General features: G+C 39.2%; 2 protein-coding genes across 4 annotated transcripts in view; one reads left to right on the top strand and one right to left on the bottom strand.

Annotated features, from left to right (window-relative positions):
- Positions 1 to 9,085, bottom strand: part of dpf3 (D4, zinc and double PHD fingers, family 3) — a 32,777-nt gene extending 23,692 nt beyond the window's left edge. For 2 of the 3 annotated variants that reach the window (XM_042503695.1, XM_042503696.1), the window contains exon 1: positions 8,086 to 8,145. In XM_042503695.1, the coding sequence (XP_042359629.1) occupies positions 8,086 to 8,117 (32 nt within the window). In that variant the 5' untranslated portion in view covers positions 8,118 to 8,145. Of the gene's footprint in view, positions 1 to 8,085; positions 8,146 to 8,998 lie in introns of those variants that run through there. The other variant, XM_042503697.1, reaches the window with a different exon arrangement.
- On the top strand, positions 8,722 to 19,672 carry wdr21 (WD repeat domain 21). The gene is made up of 13 exons (XM_042503694.1): positions 8,722 to 9,132; positions 10,286 to 10,419; positions 11,201 to 11,358; positions 11,475 to 11,557; positions 12,023 to 12,128; positions 12,847 to 12,990; positions 13,104 to 13,153; positions 13,253 to 13,332; positions 13,590 to 13,682; positions 13,981 to 14,078; positions 14,226 to 14,402; positions 15,279 to 15,393; positions 16,053 to 19,672. Exons 1-13 carry the CDS (start codon positions 9,020 to 9,022, stop codon positions 16,298 to 16,300), a joined length of 1,599 nt encoding a protein of 532 aa, XP_042359628.1. The 5' UTR covers positions 8,722 to 9,019; the 3' UTR covers positions 16,301 to 19,672.
- Positions 19,673 to 19,676: the final 4 nt, after the last annotated feature.

The following is a 19,676-nucleotide window of genomic DNA, read 5'->3' as shown; positions in this document are numbered from 1 at the left end:
AAGACGCGTCTTAAGGCCCAGACACAACAAAAGACATCAAAGAACAAGTGGCGATGAAGGCCAACTGTTGTGCCGCCTCACGTCGCCCGTGTCTCAGCCAAAAAGTTGCACCTGAACACATTGCGAAGACTGCAGCCAACTGCCAACCAGTGCGTACGAGAGGAAATAACTCTCCATACAGTCTGCGTTTGTCATTAAAAAAAGGAAACCTGAACATAGGCAGCATAGATTCAAAACACTAGTTAGCCTGTTGGTACTTTAATAACACAACACGATGAAAGAATAAATTATTTTCACCATTCACGAGCAAACATGACACAAATAGTTACAATCTTTTCCTGCTAAAGAAGAGTTTTTAAAAAAAGTAATCGAACAGAATATGACAAGTTTGTTTCAATCTCCTGACTTAAGTTGTTTGTTTGCGTTCCTCACTGCTGTTCCACCGACTGAAGTCGATCAACGGCCGACCTTCAGCTTTGTCTTTTGTATTTGTTTGTTTTTGTATGTTTTGTTTACTTTACTACGAAAAGCATCCTTGAGTCTGGTGAAATCCAGGCTATAATTATCTTCTTCTTCAGTATTTTTTTATTATTGTTGTTATTTTATTAATGTTTTTATTATTATTAATATTATTGGATGGTGTGTCAGGACCCTAACAGCCTGTTTACGCCTGGCATTAACATTTGTTTCCACATGTGGACAGACGAGACACGTCTGCGTTCACACTTGTGTCTATAATGTGTCCCCAGCTGAACACTTGTGTTCAGATGCTGCAATCTATTGTACTCTTAACTGTTTAAAAAAAAATGCAGTGGATCAGTCATTCAAGTCGCAATAAAAAGCGGCGATGCACACAGTAAACCAGAGAGATGCCCTTTTCATCATTTACTTTTTTAACTTCATGCAGCATTTTACATCATGATTGTGCGTGATAGAAGTCTTTGCAAGCATGAGCATGTGTATCTCCTTCGCCATCCAAACAAAACAAAATGCATGCAGCAACTTTATCCTATTGGCTGTGGTAGTTCGCTCGGCATCCGCTTGCACAGTTTTGAGCTGCTGTATGTTATTTTAATGAGCCAATATGAACAAGATAGTTGGCTCATTTTATACAACACTCTTCATTAATGATGATGTAGTTCATTCTTTAAAACTAGGAAAAGACAACGCTTACAATATTCAAAATCTAAGACGTCATCTACTCTCAAGATATAAATATACTATCAATAAACTGTCAAGTCCTAATGAGAAAACATGTAAACTATAAGAGTGAAATCATATAAACTGACACATACTGTATGAGATGCAAAAACATTGAGATGATCTGTACATAACGAAGCATATATAATTATAAATATCCACACAGCACAAACAGCACATATCAAGTGTAAAGCTCTTTTCTCATGGACATATATCAGAGTTTTAATTGAGGGTATAAATCACAGCGACTCCTTCAAATGTCAAATTAACTGCTCATAATTACAGACACAGGGCAGAATTTCAACACTACAAAGCTCAGCCGCACACACACACACACACACACACACACACACACACACACACACACACACACACACACACACACACACTCTGACCTGTTAATATAATCAGTGGTTTTATTATGTGATGAAGAAATGAAACTAAATTAGTCGGCGGTTGCTGGAGTGAAATTAAAGGTAAAAACCTTCTGCAGATCACCACAGACGGGTGTTAGAGCTCCACTTTTATGTTCCTCAGATTTTCCCGGATGAACCAATCAAAGTCTAACACATTCAATTCTCACGTTAAAATAACAGAGCATAAGAAGAAAACGTTTGTAGTTTTGTAATTCGGAATCCGTCGAGTCTGTCTGTCTGTCTGGTGGTCTCATTGTTGCTGTAGCCTCAGCCATCAGCCGTGAAGCTGCTTCAAAGCACAGAGCTCATTCAAATGATTGACTCAGGTGTGAATCCAGTACAAGTTTGACAAAACCTCCTGCCTCAAGACCCTTTTTTTTTGCTATAACTCAAGAAAGGAAAAAAGTTGTTTCCGTCAGCAATTTATCTGCATTTGAGTATTTTCTAAATTAACTAAACAAATTATTTGGTTTGGCACCTTGTTTTTTATTATTTAACAATTTATTAATTTTATATTTGTAATTATTTTTTTACTATTCTATTGTTCTTTTGCTGCTAATACTTTTTTGCACCTCATAGCTGCTGCAACACTGAATTTCCCCACTGTGGGACTAATAAAGGGTTAACTTATCTTATAAAATACCAAAAATCAGTGGAAAGGTCCACTATGATTAATGTAGCACATTAAAATCCCTTCTCTAAAGTCAAATTATTTTGTTTGCTATCATATATGATAGAGAAAATGTTACATTAGTTAAGAAGCTGGAAACAGTTTGGCTTTTTTTTCTTGAAAAATGCCTGAACTGCATAATTGGTTGTCAAAATTGTTGTAGTTAAATTGTAAAAATAAACAAGTAGAATAACTGACTAATTCTTTCCTCAAACAAAGCATTAAATCCTGGACTATGGCCCCTAACCATAAACCGTAGAAATGACGGACCAAGCTACGTTTTGAAGTTTTGAGTTCAGCATTTCAGCTGCAGCAATCTAGTTTTTTTGGAGCCAGAGGTGACTGTGATTGGACGAGAGGTTGGAGATGTGGAGGAGCGAGCGGTGGATCTGATTCTCAGACTGTAGTGATGCCTCGCAAATGGCAGCAAGTGGCCTCGCCCTCAAATGAGTAACTTCAAGCCTTAATAACATTTAAATGAATGAGTTATAACAAAATTCACTCTTCCTACGGTTGCCGTAAGTGTTGAAATTATCTATAATGACCGAAAGCAATTTATAAGCTGTCACTATCTTGATTTCTGTTGTTAAATTGGGCATTTTGACATGAGTGTCGATGGGGATTAACTCTGTTTTGGAGCCGGCCTCAAGTGGTCATTAGAGGAACTGCAGTTTTTGGCTCTTCAGCCTCAGGGGTTGTCCTTTGGTATTTACATGAGTTTTGAGTGATTGGATCACACACAGACAGACTGTGATAATGGTTTTCAACAGGGAGTCCATGACCCCCTAGGGGTCCTCAGAAATTCTGCAGGGAGGGCCTGCCAAATTACTGCTTGATAATTTAATTAAAGTTTGTTTTTTTCTAAAAATAAAATGTGAAAATGAAAATACACATCAACATGAATCTGACATGTTATTATTATTATTATTATTATTATTATTACCATTAGTAGTAGTAGTAGTAGTAGTAGTACATATGTAGTAGGTTAGGGGGCTCCTGCTTCTGGCATTATAGGAGTTGTTTAAAAAAAATCACTTACAAATAACAGAAATGCAACTGTTTCATCTTTTAGTGAAACATTATTTAACTTTGGGCGACATCACCAGAAAGCGGCAGCCCTCGCTGTCAGCTTTACGCTGCTTTGCTGCGGTCATGTCTGCCACTTAGCGGGACAAATCTGGTGTTAGCGGATTGTTAAATTAATTTATTGTCAATCTATGAAAACACATTAGCTTTGCCTGAGTAGTTTGTCTACAAACGGTATGATTTTCCTGCCAATGTGAAGTGAATGAAAAAAAATGCAAAGTGATTAAAAGTTGATAAACCAATATTGTGTTAATCATGAAGTATGATTTTAAAAGACAAGTCAAAGGTCGTTTAAAGTCGGGCCGTTCCTTGGACATGACTAAAAAATATTGAAGACCCCTGGTATATGATATTGTACAAAATATTCTGCGTATTGACATGCAGTGAGTTTGAAATATACAAAAACCGACAGATGAGCTGATAATAGCCTGTATGACTTAACTGGTGCCGCATTTCTCAGCATGAACTGTTTAAATGTTGTTTGCATGACCTCATTCAGCTCACTGACTCAGATGTAATGTGAAACTGTATAAGCCACTAGCTCACAACAAGAGCCTCTCCAACAATCACATCTTCTCCTTAAAGACTGCAGAACGTACATACGGGGACATTTTAAACAGAACTGGACACGTGAGGGAATGATGGGGGTTCACCACAAATCAGGCAAAAGATAGAAAAGGGAGAGGAAGCCCACTTTTGGCTAGAAATAGGTGAGGGGCCCCTGAGGAAGTGGCAGCAGCATGCGGGCACTGATAGGCGTCTTTGTGGCACTTTGTAGGCCGAGCAGCAGAGAGGACGAGGAGGAGCCAAGGAGGCAGAATGGGAGGGAAGAGGAGGGGTCCGATATGTCCCGGGGCACACGTGTTCCCTTTCAAACCCTGTCACACTCATTTTCTCTCAAACACGCGGATGTGTGTACGCACGAGCGCACTCGCACACACACGCTTGTCCGTGCACAAACAGACACACAAAGCGAGTGAAAGGGAAAGGTGCAGAGTGCAGACGGAGGGGGGAGGAAAGGGGAAACCCGGGATTCAGATGTGGAGGACAACATTCATTCATATGTCAGAAATCTCACACAAACATAAAGAGGGAAACGTGCCAGTTCCATGTGCTGAACAGGGAGGAAAAAAAGGATTGATCACTGCATGGAGCTTTCTGTGAAAAAAAAAATGTTCCTGGCCATTTAATTCTCCATGCCTGGAAACCATTCCCAGACATTCCCATTCCCCGGGCTCGCATAGACAAAGGCCAGGGTTCGCCCCTGTGCTGAGGGTGTAGTATAAATGTATGCAGTAAATGCAGCCAGACAGACAACCCCCCCCACCACCACCCAAAACCTCCATCACTCACTCACGCTCCCTCTCACGCAAATTGGGGGAGGGGCGGGCGGCTACACAACCGCCCACGCATGCAAAAACACACATAATAAAAAAACACAACCACACACGTTGACCCCCCTCCTCTAAATTTCCCTAAATCTCAGCCCACGTCCCTCTAATCCTTATGCAAACACAAGTCAAACCGACTTCCACCTGAGCTCCTGAGTTCATTACAAATTTAATGATGAAAAAGAAGCGCACATAACATACACACATCTCTGCATATGAATCACGTCGCTCATTTAAATACTTCTCATGTTAGCTCTTCATTAAATCACAGGCCACCCAATCACAGAGAGGTCTTTGGAGAAAAAAAATGTGATAAATTAAATAAATCAAGTAAATAAAATCAAATAAAAATTTAAAAATCATAAAAATAAATACATGAATAAATGAAAATGACAAATAAAATTAAAATATGCACAGCTGAACGTGACTGAAAGAGTCCACAGAGCCAGATGCATTTACTGCAAGCTGGTTGTAATTCATCTTTCAGAGCGGGCAAGATTATATCACGCTCTTACTGAGTACGTATGATTTACCAGCTACTTCCTTAGGACAGATGACAAGCCGGCCCTATTGTTTCCAGCAGACGGTGCACTCAAATATGCAGCCTGCAAACTACACCACCACCATGTTACTTCACATAACTCACATGTTATTTGATATTAGCTCTTACACTCCTACCACACAGTTTTCCTTTGTGTTATGGTATGGGCTCATGTGTGCATGTCTTGCATTGTTTTCCCTTTTTGCAGATATCAGATGAGGTGTGTGTGTGTGTATGTGTGTGTGTGTGTGTGCCATATATGAAGGGCAGATGGGGTCCCCTTCCTCCATCAGTCTGTGTGTCTTTACATGTACCTCTCCCTCTCTCAACAGATGGACCCGGGAGAATACTGGGACGCTCCTAATCTGCTGTTCTGCATGCACAACTGCAGACACACACACAAACACACAAAACACCCATATACCTACATTCTCCACAGCTTAATCTGTTTTAGTGGAATACAGCAGCTTAAAGCCTTTTCTTTTTTTTTGCAAGTGCTGCGTGTATAGTAGGATCTTTTTTGGCTGTCAACAAAGAGCATCCTGAGTTCCCTCTTTTCTTTTCCTCTAAATATACATTAAAAAAATGTTATTTAACATTAATGGAGCAGTTTTGAGTCAAGAGGACGTGCAGCTGATGGCGGACCATGTTTGACTGAAAAAAAAAATTTCTTTACACTTCCACGTTATTGCAAAAGTGAAAGAAAATATGCAGTTTATACCACACTTATGCACAGCATCAGAAACATTCGTATGTGGCTCTTGCACAACAGATTTAGGGATAAGTGTCTAAGCACATTCCACATGCCCAGTGGTAAACATCTGCTGTCAGCCAGCAGGAAGACAGACATACAGTCAGTATGTTCACATGCACGGTTAAGTCGAGATACGATTACAGCTCGATTAGGCTATTTAATTGGACTACTGTCCTCGTCCCAATACACAAGTCTTGCAGAAGAACTAATTTATTGACTTAAGTATGTCAAACTCCTCCACAGTAGGCGGCAATATGCCCTCTTTCAGCTCGTCTCTAATGGAACTTCTTCTGGTTGTCCTATTACATCACATACAAAACAATGTAGCAAGCGGCAAACAGGTTGCATGTCGAACGGTGAGAACACAGATACATTTTTTGGCGCTGTTGATGCCTTTGTCTTGTTTTGTTTTCATCCCCTCTTTGTAGTGTTTTTTTTTTTTTTGCTGGCTTCCCTCTACAAATTTAAATTGTTGCCCAGCGTGGGAACTATGGAGCATGCGCAGAACATCTAGGCCAATTCAGGTCCAATTTAGACATATACAGGAATGAGTAACCCCCCCCCCAAAAAAATAACAATAAAAAGTCCTAATAATCTGCTGTTCCATTCATACTTGTTCTTGAGTAACTGTACTTATTTACATTCAACCACTGTTAACATATCTTGACACGTTTAACTATTTTTACAAAAACTAGTCAATATATTTTAATGACAGTATTTGTTAATGATTCTGTGCTCAATATTAACCCTTTGTAGCCTGCATCGACATCACTTTTCTTGTGCTGCGTGAAGATGCCTTTTACAGGTATTTAAACCTTTTATCACTGAGCAAACTAGTTTGATTTCTTTCAAAAACACGAGGAAAAAAAGTCAACAGCTTTGTCAGAAATGTCCTGGAAATTACGAGAAATCAGTAGGTTTGGAAGATTATTTAACTAAATATTTAAAATGACTGTTTTTAAGCAGTTTTTTCCAGGTCATTTCCTTGTCTTTTTTTGAGTTTTCCATCTTTTTGCTAATATTTTTCTCATCACAACTCATAATTAATCTGGAAAGTTACAAAATGAAAACTGTTTTAATAATGTTATAATGTGCCAGTGTGCACAAAAAGCATAAACATAGAGCTTGTTAATTAAAAAAAAAAAATCCTGTGGAAGGATCCCCCTGGACTCTCATACTGTGGTTTGGGCGAAGCCCCCTCAAATTCTACAGACACCCCTGTTTAAAAGGGAATCAACAAATTCATATGTGATTAAGGATTCAGTTTGAAATCAGGTTAACTTTTTTCCTATTTGCCATTTTTTGCACGTTTTCTCAAGGCAGCATAATGTCAATGGTTTCTACAAATCAGAAAATGTCTATGTGCCGATCCAGGATCAGACACTGGCATCTTTAAGTGATCCGTTTTAAATCTAACTTTTCAGGGAAACTGCACGCCCTCAATATCTAACCTATATTGCAGTGCGGCGTCCCTCTATATGCATTGAAAATGAGGTCAATACTGTATACTAATAACATATAAACCGCCATCCATTGTTTACATGCGCTTGACATTTGCAGCAAAAAGCCCGAGCGGCACATCGAGCGACAGTCTCCCTCTCAATGTGCGCTTTGTGACATTAATTGCATGAAATTATCTATGCAAATTCACTCGTCTCGCGCTGACAAAGAAGCTCTGCATGCAAACTTCTGTCAACCGTGTTTATAAACCACAATGTATACCATGGCAACTTTCTGTCTCAGTGAAACCAAGTGCATGAGAGAAGGCGAAAGTGCGGACATTTACGCGCGTTGTTGGAGACGTTTTCTCTGCAGATTGTGCACGAGTGCATGCTTTTAAATTAGTATTACACAACACGGCAAGTACAACGGTACCTGCACATAACACACGGAGACTGTCCAAGAAGTACATGGCAGCTGTGTTCATTTTGTGGTTCTTATTCAAACGTTTAACCCTGCATAGATCAATCACCGCATGCAATCAAAGTGTGAAATAATTTGACTTTTTAAAAATGTAATTTACTTACGATTTTAGGGGATTATGAATGACAGTCGCCATTTTCCAGCAGGACTGTAACGTAATATTCCAAATCTCGGTGTAGTTTGGGACCCTTATGAAAAAAACACAACAGCCAATGCGGTCCTGGGCACTGTGCTCCCTACCAATACAACACCAGCATCAAGACATTAGGCGTGGCTTCGGAGAGATCTGTCAACATCAATGTCCCGGACCATGGACTAGTATTCATTTCATTGAATAAAATGTTTTTTTTGTGTGTGAAATACATTTAAATTAGACTATCAAATACCATTTAGGGATTTTTAAGGCTATTTGAACAATAACAAAAATAATAATAATAATAATAGTCTAAGATACAACTTTTTTTATTTCAACTGATTTGAATTAATAGGGGGGAATATAAAACTTTATGAATTTAAGTGTTTTTGTATTTTTAATCTTCAATCACCCGTCAATCACATGAAATAAAACAAATTCATTCATTATTATTCTGGTGCGTAGCTTGCAAAGAAAACAGCCAATGAACAGCTTCGACGTCATGCGCTATTGTTAGAGATCAGCCAATCAATAGCTTCTGAAGGCGGGACAACATGGCAGCGTCTGACTGTACAGCACTTAGCCGTTAGCTCATGAGGTATTAAAACTGTAACGTTACATCCATTTCATAAGAAAATAAAGTTGTTTACCTTCAACTGGAAGCGTGTTTATTGACATTTTAAAATCATTTCTTAACGTCAATTCATGTTTGATGTCCGGCGTTTGTATAAAAGTGTCGAGAAAGGTGTGCTAACGTTAGCTCACGAATGCTAACGGCTACAATTTGCTAACTTTGCTAACAAGTAAACATGCTGCTTCTAGTAGCTTTTAAGACTCGTAAACACAGAAGTTAATAAACGACAGCGTGGTGAGAGGATTCTTACTTTCAGAAGCAAACAGCCGGGATGAAGAAGTGGAACTGGAGAGAAGGACAGAGACCCTACCGGCGACGAGGTGGTGGTCAGCGCCACGGTTGGTACAGAGGCAACCGGCACAGGTCAACACAGGAGGACCAGTGGTATGTTCAAGGAAATACTGACGTTAAATTTAGTTTTAATTAAAGCGTGTCTTGAGTTTTTCATATTGTTTATGTAGCGATTTTAAGAGACATAAAGATATCTGTATCAGGATAACAAAATGAGAAATAAAACAATAAACCTGCAAAATGCTTGCACACAGATTTGTGCATATTATAAAAATGCATATTTTGTACAGAATCATACTTTTGCTGCTGCACATTAATGGATGAACTGAGTATGTCTTTCAGAAAAACAGGGAAAAAAAAGACAGTATTGTGACCTAACATAAACCAAACCTCACCTAAATAAAATCCCAGAAAGTTTCAGCACTCCAGTTCCCTGATCCTTTTTTCACGACTGATACTGATACAGATTATTTGCACTTAATGAGTCAGATAAGCAATATTTGTACTGATATGCATTGCAAAATGAAATATTTATGTTGAAATTTTGAATTTGGAAACTCAAACACAAAATTTTGTTTAAATGCTTTTAGCAAATGTCAAAACTTTAACTTTCAGCATCATATGCAGCAAGTTCCATGCAACATTTTTTATAAAGTTCAGTGAAAATTTAAATAAAAAATTAACAGAAATTGCTCCTAAAGTAAAAGTTCCTTTCATGCTGACACTTTCTTTGCATGAATTGCAAACTGCCTCTCCTGGTGACGGTTGAGTGTAATACACACACTTATTCATAATTCATTTTATGGGAAATCATTAAAATAAAATGTCAGATAATTGGCAAAATACCAAATATCGACCCCTAGTACAAACTTCATAAAAAAAAAGGTTTGGGCCTGAAAGTTTGTTCTGATATATTTGTGTATTATAGACCTTTCCATAAATTTACCACACACCCACTTATACCTGTCTCCATCCACAGGCACACACTCATGCACATACAGCAAACACACACTAATTGATCAACCACCTCTCCAAAACAATATGCTATTTTATAGTACTAATACTTGAGTCAAAGAAATCACCCCGATATCTTTTTCTATGGGTCATTCTTTCCGTAACTGATGCCTCTGGGTTCAGCCAATTTCTTGTTATCCAATTTCACAATGGGCTTAAATGTGTCTTTGCTGATAGTGCCCCAGTACCAGTAGTGTTTTTACTGTTAGTAAAAGCGATGCTGTGTTCACAGGTTTGGATATAATGATGCAGGGCCATCATACAGAGCACCGCAGAGGAGATATGAAAACCAGTCCACCTCTTCCACACCCTCATCCTCCTCATCATCTTCCTCTTCCTCCTCTAAGAGCAGCAGTGCTGCACCAGGTCAGTACCACACACTTTCTCCTTCTGCTGTTGTGTTTTTAGTCTGTTTTGTCTTTTATGTAAATTCTTTATGCTGCTTTCTTGGCCGGTGTTGTATCGAGGATTGTTTTCCCATCGATGTGTGTGTTTCCCGTCTAAATCCGACCCAAACCCATTGTTTTTATAGCATTTATCACTTTATGGTTTTATTATGAACCCAGGTGTGTTTAAATTACTTTAGCACTTATTTTTACTCGAAACACTTGCATAATTACATTTGAAATTATTTATGCATTTTATTTAAAACGTATTTATTTTTAGGCCTGTCTATTTTTTTAATATAGGCCCATTTATTTTCAGATTTATTAAAATTCCCTCTTCTATTTCCCCCTCTTTTTATGAAATCGTAATTTTGCACATTTTCTATTATATGCTATATTTTATTATTAATGTAAATACATGTAACTAGCTACTCCCCAAACACTGGCTATACATAACAACAAAATCTCGTGTTTCTAACCTACAAATCAGGTTTTATTTTTACAATAACTAAGCTAGTTAAATTGCTATAACAGCAATGTTACAGAGAGAGAAAAAATAGCTCACACATTATAATATGTTACTTGTATGTCCTATTACAATAACTTATGTTGTTTCAATTCATTTGGAAGGGCTATTAACACCAAAAAGTAACTAATATCATAACAGTTGCTGCTCACATTTAGAAAACAGAAAACGCTGCAACACAAAGTCCTAGCAATACAGTTATTTGCTTAATTTTGCCATTCTGTTCTGTCACCAGAGCTGCCTGGTTTCTACTTTGACCCGGAGAAAAATCGTTACTTCCGCCTGTTGCCTGGACACAACAACTGTAACCCGCTGACCAGAGAGCAGATACGGGAGAAAGAAAGAGAGAAAGAGAGAAACAAGATGCTCGCAGAAGATGAAAAACCTAGAAAAGTGAGTCTGTTGTAATTTTTTATGCTTGAAGCTCCAGTTTTACTTTTTCTCACCAGATGCCGGGGTTTCATGCTTGTTTGCTAATAATAATCATATATTTATCTTTTTTTCACTAGAAAGCACCAAGAAACGGACTGAACAGTTCGCTGCTGCTGCAGAAAAGACACCTTGGCCTGTTACCCGAAAACTCCTATTGCAGGTACTGTATCACACTGCTGTGTGCACACATGCATACAGAGCTTCTCTTCATGTATCGTGTTCATATTGCAATGCTCACAGCTGTAATACATTACAGAAAACAACCCCAGCAAAACACAGGCTAACTTTAATGATAATCGGTTCTGTATGTGTAGAGTGAGTTTTTTTTGGAGTGCTGCCGAGCCACTAATAATGATGTTAATCGTTTTTGACATGGGTTTGAAGAAAAAAAGTATGCTAAAAGAAAGTATGCTAAAAGAAAGTCAAAATATCGTGCAGCCTGACAGTTTTAACAGTATGGACGAATTACATAAGTATGCATTATTTTGCCGAACATTTCTGTATGTGCATAAATACACAGATACATATTCAGACAGCAGAGAGGAGGTGAATTAATGACTCTGAGTATGTGGATTTTGGGCAGGCGGTTTAAGTCCGTGTTAACGTGATAATTGTGTGTCTCCAGGCTGGTCCATGAGGTGAAGGTCAGTGGAATGAGACGCCACAAAATAGAGATCCAGAGCACGGACAACAGCAGCAACCCCAACACCGACAACTTCAGACTCATAGTGGTGAGAACACACAAAACACGCCCGTGCAAATACAATAATTCAGTCGTGATAGAAGTACTGTATGAACACGTTTTAATTGAGGCTTTGTCTACATGTTTGCGGGTATATTTGAAAACATAGCTTTTTTCTATAAGTTTTGGCCTTGTGTCCAAATGCAAACTTAATTTTAGATAACTGAAAACGGACTGTTGCAAAACTCCATCCAGGATGAAGATTTTCAGAAACTCCTTTTTTCAAAGTTGAGGTGTAGACGGGGGCAGACAGTTTTTGGCTTGTAATGTTACTATGAGCCTTTATCCTCTTTTTGAGGCATCAGAAATGAGCTAACATTTCATGCAGTGGCGTACTTGACTGAAATAGTGCCAACTCTAACCTTGCTGACAGGACTTTTTACATATTTACACATAAATGTACACTTTACACACGTCTAAATGGCCAACATCATCTTCTTCACGTGTTTTTAGGGTTACTGTTATATCGCCACTTGTTGGTTTGGCATGCTCTTGACAGCGCCTCAATTCTGTTTTGTGTTTTCATTTGGACATTTTGTTTTTTAAACTGTGCTTGTGTGGTTTGTACTTTTGAGAACGAAGGAAGCAAAAAAAAACTGAAAATGTGGACTAGGCTTTAGAGATGGAAAAATCCTAGGAATAATTTTTCCTTGTTTCTCTCTTAATGTGGACATTATTTAAACTCAGTGCTCCCTCGTCTCTCTCAGGGGGACTCTGCATGTGAGCGAGTCTTCACAGTCAATGACGTGTCACACGGAGGCTGCAAGTACGGCATCATGAACTTCAGCAGCAGCAGCCGGGGCTCTCTGTCTGTGGAAATGTGCGACAACCTCTACTTCACCAACCGCAAGGTGAGACTGTTTCACAGGAGGAGCAACTGATTGTGTAAATTACATTTTTTTTTTTTATTTTACTTTAGATATTAAAATAATCCAGCAAAGTTTTTGGCTTAATGTTGTTTCAGGTGAATTCCATCTGCTGGGCCTCTGTCAACTACCCAGACTCTCACGTCTTGTATCCTTTAACTTTAGTAAAACTCTTAGTCTGCTTGTCTTAAAACTCAAGTGCTGTTTTTACGCTGCCTGTATTTCCCTTGACTGAGCTGACTGTCAGGCTGTGTCTGGTCGGAGCTGCGGACACCCCCGGCTGTGTCAGCTTACTTCCTGCTTCCCTCTTCAGCAACTCCAACCCAGGTTGTACCGATATTTGCAGGTTTCTGACACCATTTAACATTCACATTTAATAGATTTTGACATAAAGCAGTCAGAATAATGCATTATCACCATTTTTTAGTTATTTATCAGTCACTTGGCTTCAAAATCAAAGTTTCTAATTTACTCACCTGTCTGGAGACTGATAGTAATTTTAAAATAAGTTAGATTTCTCACCTGCACTGTTTGTTTACCTCCCTGTTTTAACATTTGTCCTGCGTCCCTCTCTCTCTCCTCAGAGCAGCCGGGCATGCTGTGCAGCTTTAAGATCTCCTCAGCCTGGTCTTGTGCTTGGTGCCTCAACCCCCAGTTTGACAAAACCTTCAGCACTGGTCTGTCCAGCCAACATTATTTATCGTGCAATTTATGATCAATTATGATATTTAATCTCAGATAATAACTGGCTTCTGTAGAGCCGTGAGTTTGTTGGCTTAGTTTCGGGTGTTAAACAGTCTCTTAAATCATACTCGGTTTGTTTGGGCAGAGAAAAGGCTGCAGCAACACATGATTACTTTGGAATAAAGAGTAACCTGGTAGCTGTTTATTTTTATTTTTTCGACAATTAAAATAATGGCACACTATTAAAAAAACGATTTAGAGGAGTAATTGTGTTCATGCATGTGTTGGCAGGTCTGTCCCGTAGGGTGATAGTTAAAGATGCAGAGACGGGGCGAACGCAGACGTACAGCTCCGGCAGCGATGTTTTGGCTCAGCAGTTTGCCCTCAGAGTGAGTCATCTGTTACATTTAAGCGATTAAAGTATGTTTGAGTTCAGTTATAACATGCATGGGTTTCTTTTTAAGTGTGACAAAGAACAATTAATGAAAGAAAAAATGCCAAGAAACTAAAATATGTCCTCTTTTTTTTTCTCTGAGGTCCCTGTGCTGTTTAACGGTTGCCGATCAGGAGAGATCTTCAGCATCGACCTGCGTCAGCGCGGACGCAGGGATCAGAGCTGGAAGACCAGCCGCTTCCATCAAGAGTCAGCCATCACCTCCGTACGCGTCCTGCAGGATGAGAACTACCTGCTCGCTGCTGACATGCTGGGCCAGGTCAGCTTGAAAATGAGATTTTTACATGAACAGTGGGTCCCTGTAAACGCTGAGTTCTGAATTGCTGGTATGTTATGTTAGAGCTCCTTTTACACCGGGACAGGTGTGACATTTTTACAACACGCTGCGCCGGGAGATTTAAAAATCAGATCAGCAGCAGTGGCAGCTAACTTGAAGAAGAAAAGCAGTCAAAAATGTCTGAAAATTGGGGAGACAATGAGGTCAGGAACTCCTTACCCTCAGTGCAAAGAATAAGATCAGCCACCGTATAACAGCGGTGATAAATTATAGTTATAGGCATTTTCTGTAGTTGTTATTAGGGGTCAACAGATTATCGGACTGGTTGATTATTGGGGCAGATCTGTATCTGCGTTTTATTTTAATGATCACTGATAAATTAATTAAAACATGCAAAGAAAGTGTCAGCATGGGAGGAACTTTTACTTTGTAAAACCTCAGGAAGCTATTTTTATTTATTGATTTTATTTAGTTGTTATTGTTTAGACAGCGCTGACTGATTCAATGTCTTTGTCACACTAGAGGCTTATGCCTGTTTTCCTTCCGAAACGTTGACATACTAGTGAAAACGCTGTTTTGGGATGGGGTTTGGTTGAGGTTTTGGAGGGGGAAAACGCATGTCGTCAACTTTGTTTGGTCCTTTGTAAAAACAAAGTCAGCGTAAGGAAGGGTTTTTTATCTCGGCAGTATTGTGGGATCTCTGTGTAGTAAGGGCTTACATTTTGGTCCTATGATAAGGTTTAAGACCCAAGTTAGAAAAACAAGATAAGAAATAAAAGATATCATAAAAAATATTAACCCACATGGATTTTCCTATTGCTGTAACTTTTTGCATTTTCTTCTTTTTTGGTTTTGCAGATTAAACTATGGGATGTGCGAGTGACGAAGCCGGTACAGGAGTACAAAGGGCACTTTAATGAGCACGCCTACCTTCCCATTCACGTAAATGAGCCTGAGGGGCTTCTGCTGGCAGGTAAGACAGAGAGAGCACACACTGTGTCAACACACTGTGGAGCTATTTGGTTTTTAAAACTTGAACTGATATAAATTAAATCAATGAGACATCAAGGTTGTATCTTCTATGCTCCGACATACTAGTTTAGACTGTCAGCTCAAATCATTTTTTGGCATATCCAGACTGAATCCAGATTGACTTTAGGAAGTCTGGACAGCAAAAAAACAACCCACATGATTTTTCCCACAAGTCTTTCCAAATTTGATCCAAATGATGAACCTCTCATGCTTCTGTGTTGGGAAGCCGCGTCACCAGCGTCGCCACATAGTTACTGATGTCGTTACCATGGCAACCCATGCAGATAGGTTAATAATGTTGGACACACATCCATCTGATTACTTGCAAATAACACTGCAGACAGTCTTCCAGATCTGATTTGAGAAACAAATCTGATTTGCCTACAGTCTGATCGTAGCCTCAGTGTACATCAACACGAGCTTTCAGACTGAGCCAGTTCATAAAAAAAAACACACTATGGCCAAACAAGTTATTTTAGAGATGATTTGAGAGCTCAAAAGCCGACTTTGGTTGTCTAATGTTTCTCTCAATACGTTTTCCCACCCTGATTGGAAAAACAAAACACTCATTTTGCATTTTCTCCTCTCGTCTTTCCCTAGTCGGTCAGGATTGCTACACCAGGATATGGAGCCTAAAAGACGGCCACCTGCTGAGGACCATCCCGTCACCCCACGCGGCCGCAAACGACTTGATCCCGAGCGTGGTCTTCTCCTCTAAGCTGGGCGGCTGCAGGGGGCTCCCCGGCCTGCTCATGGCCGTCAAACACGACCTCTACTATTTCCCGTACAACACTGACTACCAGGACGGAGGAGAGCAGCCGGCCAGCTTTAATTTAGGAGAAGACTGAGAATGCCTTATCTCACAAATCATTTAAAAAAAAAAATTCTGCCAAATGTATTAATGAAGTATTTCATAATTGAAGGGGTTGGCCGGTATGCAGTTTATTTGTACGAGGCTGTGCTGAACTTTCGGAGAAATGAACTCAGAAGAGTGCGTTTAAGTCTCAGGGGAATGTTATTTTTGACCTACTTGTTTGTGCCAAAAGGAAGACAGAAGTGCCGCATACATGAGTGCACACAGTTACTACAGTTGAAGGAATACTTCCCCCGCACAGTGATCATTTATCAATTACTCAGCGTTTCGTTGAATTTATGAAGAAATCTTTCAGGGTTCCCACACATTTCCAAGGAATCAATTTTTAAAAAAATCACAACATATCAGATTCAAATTCTATTCAAACGTAATTCCAGGTAGCTGGCATTCATGAAGGGAGAGATGGAGAGTGGGGAGAAAATGAAGAAACTTACATGACAGCACATCGGCACGTTAGAGCTAAGTTATGCTGACAGCCATAAATAAATGTGAAAGGGATGCACAATATTAGATTTTTTTGCCGATATCCGATATGCCGATATATAACAACCCATTTGGCTGATAACTGATATCGATATATTCACTTTTTCCCCTCCCAATATTAGTGATCATAAAGTCTCTTCTGTAGTGGAATTAACATCATACTGTGCATTCTCTTATTGTGACGGCCCACCAGCAGATGGAGACAAAAACGCTATGCCTTTCAGTACATGTAATGTGCATTCAATGTGCAAAATAAGAAAAATACTGAGGGCTGATGTTTTCTACTGTCCACTTTGTCAAATAAAAACAAAAATATATCGGCAGAAATCAGCATGTTGGCCAATTCACATATTTCATATTAAAGCATATATCTGCCTATGCAGGTGACGTGCCAATGTTACCGTGCATCCCTAAAATGTACCACTATGTTACATTACATGGAAGGTTCATCACAGAGGATTGTTGTAATAATTTCACACAACAAATTTCCATGACTTTTCCAAAACTTTCAGTGATTTTTTTACTAATTCCATAACTCTCCCAGGCCTGGAAAATGACATTTTTTGATTTTTCTGGGTTTTCCATAACCATCGGAAGGCTTATCTTTATTTTTGCATAACCCCACAGTGAACGAAGAATCCAAAAAAGCTAGCATTCTTAATGAATTAAAGTAATAGGAAGCAATGTTTAACAACAGCAAAACCATATCAAAACAGCCGTTTAGAACCTCAAACAATTCGTGCAGCATAATCCAAGTCTCATTTATCCAGTCACATGCTCACTTCTTCCCAAACACATGCATTTATGCAAAGAATATCACAATGTCAAGCACTTCTGCCTATAAGTAGTGCAGCTTGAGTATGTTTGTGTATGTATGAGCTCCACAGAGTTCAAACTAGCACTACTGCAACCTCTAAAAAAAAGCTTAAAATAGCCGCATACAGACATAATAGGATGTGATCAACTCGCTGCATTTTGTTACCCACCATTTTTGATGATCCTGTGTTCTTCAGGTGTGTATTGATTGTAGGATGTTCGGATAGTTGTTGTTTGATACAGATTTTTCAGTTTGAAGCGTTTAAACAGAATCAAAACTCCAGAGAAACATTCCTCCAAAATGAGACATGCCTTTTAAAAAACAGGTATATCACAGATTTATCAAACAATAAAACTGAGATTAGACCAAAAAACCAGCCGCTTGTGGGCTGTTTCCTCTCTGGTGTCTTCCCTATTGACTAATTTCATACAGCTGCCTTTAATGAGGATCCTGAGATGTCACGGCAGGCGGTGCATTTAAGTGACCCTCCAGAAAAGGGGAAATTAAAAGCAAGTACATTTGAAGCAGTAACTGTATGTAAAGATGGGCACTTCCTCCCACTGCCCAAAAATAAAGCCAAAATATCCCGTAAACAGCTGCTGTCGTCACACATTGGGACATCATTTGGAGCCAGCGTGTATAAACACTCCTCCAACCAATCGCAAGCACACCAGTAAGCATACACAGCTGTCAGTCATGTAGTCAAACCCCCTTTTGACAACATTAAGTTTAGTTTTGCTGTTTTAAATGTGGCCGTCAGTTACTTCAGTCCATAAAGAGGTTAGCCTTTTTTGGATTCTTCATTCACCATGAAGGCACGCAAGAAAAACGTCACGATTAAAAGGTAATGCGGCGAGTAACTGATATTGAAATGGTCATTTTATGGGTGAAGAGTCCCTTTAAGAGTTCTTTAACCTTTACAAATAAGTGCTCTTACTTATGATTGACCTTTGATTTTTAATGTAATTTACGATTTCTCTGATTGGAACTTGAAAAGAATTACGCTGCGTTTATACTGTAAATCAACACATTTTCATATTGTTGAGTGACAATTATATTCTAAAAAGACTCAGAGGTCTGCTGCTTTGTTTTTGCCTCTGAATGAAACACAGACTCAAGTTTCTGCAGTTTAATACATACTGTACGAGCATACATGAGCATAAAGGTACTGATTTGTTCCTTGTGATATTCATTGAGCACGTCTCTCTGAGAGGGACGTTCAAAGTGTTATTTCAGTTTACTTGTTGCAATATTAACCAAACAAACTCTCCCAGTCAGTCGCTGAAAAAAAAAACACGTTAATCAGTCAGATCTCACAGACTGCAGTCGAACTCCTGACCGCGTCATCGCGTTATATTTGTCACATAATTGTGAGGTACAGTCTCAAACGTTAATAACATGGTGCTCCTAGCTAACTAGCTACACAGCCTGAGTTGACAGAGTAACGCGTTACTCTTCTAGTTATCTCCTGTTTTGAGGTTCCAGCCTCAAAGATGGTTTCAAGTCTTTTCTGTTCCTTATTGCTACTGTGAGCCAGCCACTCTATAAAAGCTGCTGCATTTCATCCCACTGCGGTCAGATTTGTCTTGTTAGCAGATAGTAGTTTAAACATTTTAAAAACAAAATGAGGCCATTTAAAAATTTCCCTATTAAAGTAAACTTTTTCCCCATATATGTATATTCTATGTAAAATTTAAACAGTCAGTGTGGACAGCATTATTGAAGGGGAACCCCTGTATTTTTCAACCTGGACCATATTTTCTCATGTTTTTGTATCTACGTAACTAATGGGAACAATTTTTGAAATTGGTCCAGTACTGAGAGACACCGCTGCAGCCGGCGGCAGTGAAACAGGCTGCAATGTAACCACTCAGGGCAGATGCACAACTGTAAATTTATGTCCGTTAAAAGTGCTTGTTTTTGCTACTGACAGGCTCACAAGGTTATTATGAGTGTCTCAAAACATTAGTGAATGAAAACTGAGATGCACAATTGCTCAGAGAGGTTACATTGCAGCCTGTTTTGCCACTGCAGCTGCAGCGCTCCTTCA

This window comes from Plectropomus leopardus, chromosome 16 (genome assembly GCF_008729295.1).
Source record: "Plectropomus leopardus isolate mb chromosome 16, YSFRI_Pleo_2.0, whole genome shotgun sequence".
NCBI classification, from domain to species: Eukaryota; Metazoa; Chordata; class Actinopteri; order Perciformes; family Serranidae; genus Plectropomus; species Plectropomus leopardus.
The sequence above is the reverse complement of the archived record's forward strand: the minus strand, read 5'-3'. Positions and strand labels throughout refer to the sequence as shown.

Bases quoted from the DNA above. Each gene is read 5' to 3' on its own strand.
- wdr21 (XM_042503694.1), top strand. From the start codon at position 9,020: ATGAAGAAGTGGAACTGGAGAGAAGGACAGAGACCCTACCGGCGACGA. The intron at 12,129-12,846 runs GTGAGAACACAC...CGTCTCTCTCAG, and splicing joins ACAACTTCAGACTCATAGTG to GGGGACTCTGCATGTGAGCG. The intron at 14,079-14,225 runs GTGAGTCATCTG...TTTTTCTCTGAG, and splicing joins CTCAGCAGTTTGCCCTCAGA to GTCCCTGTGCTGTTTAACGG.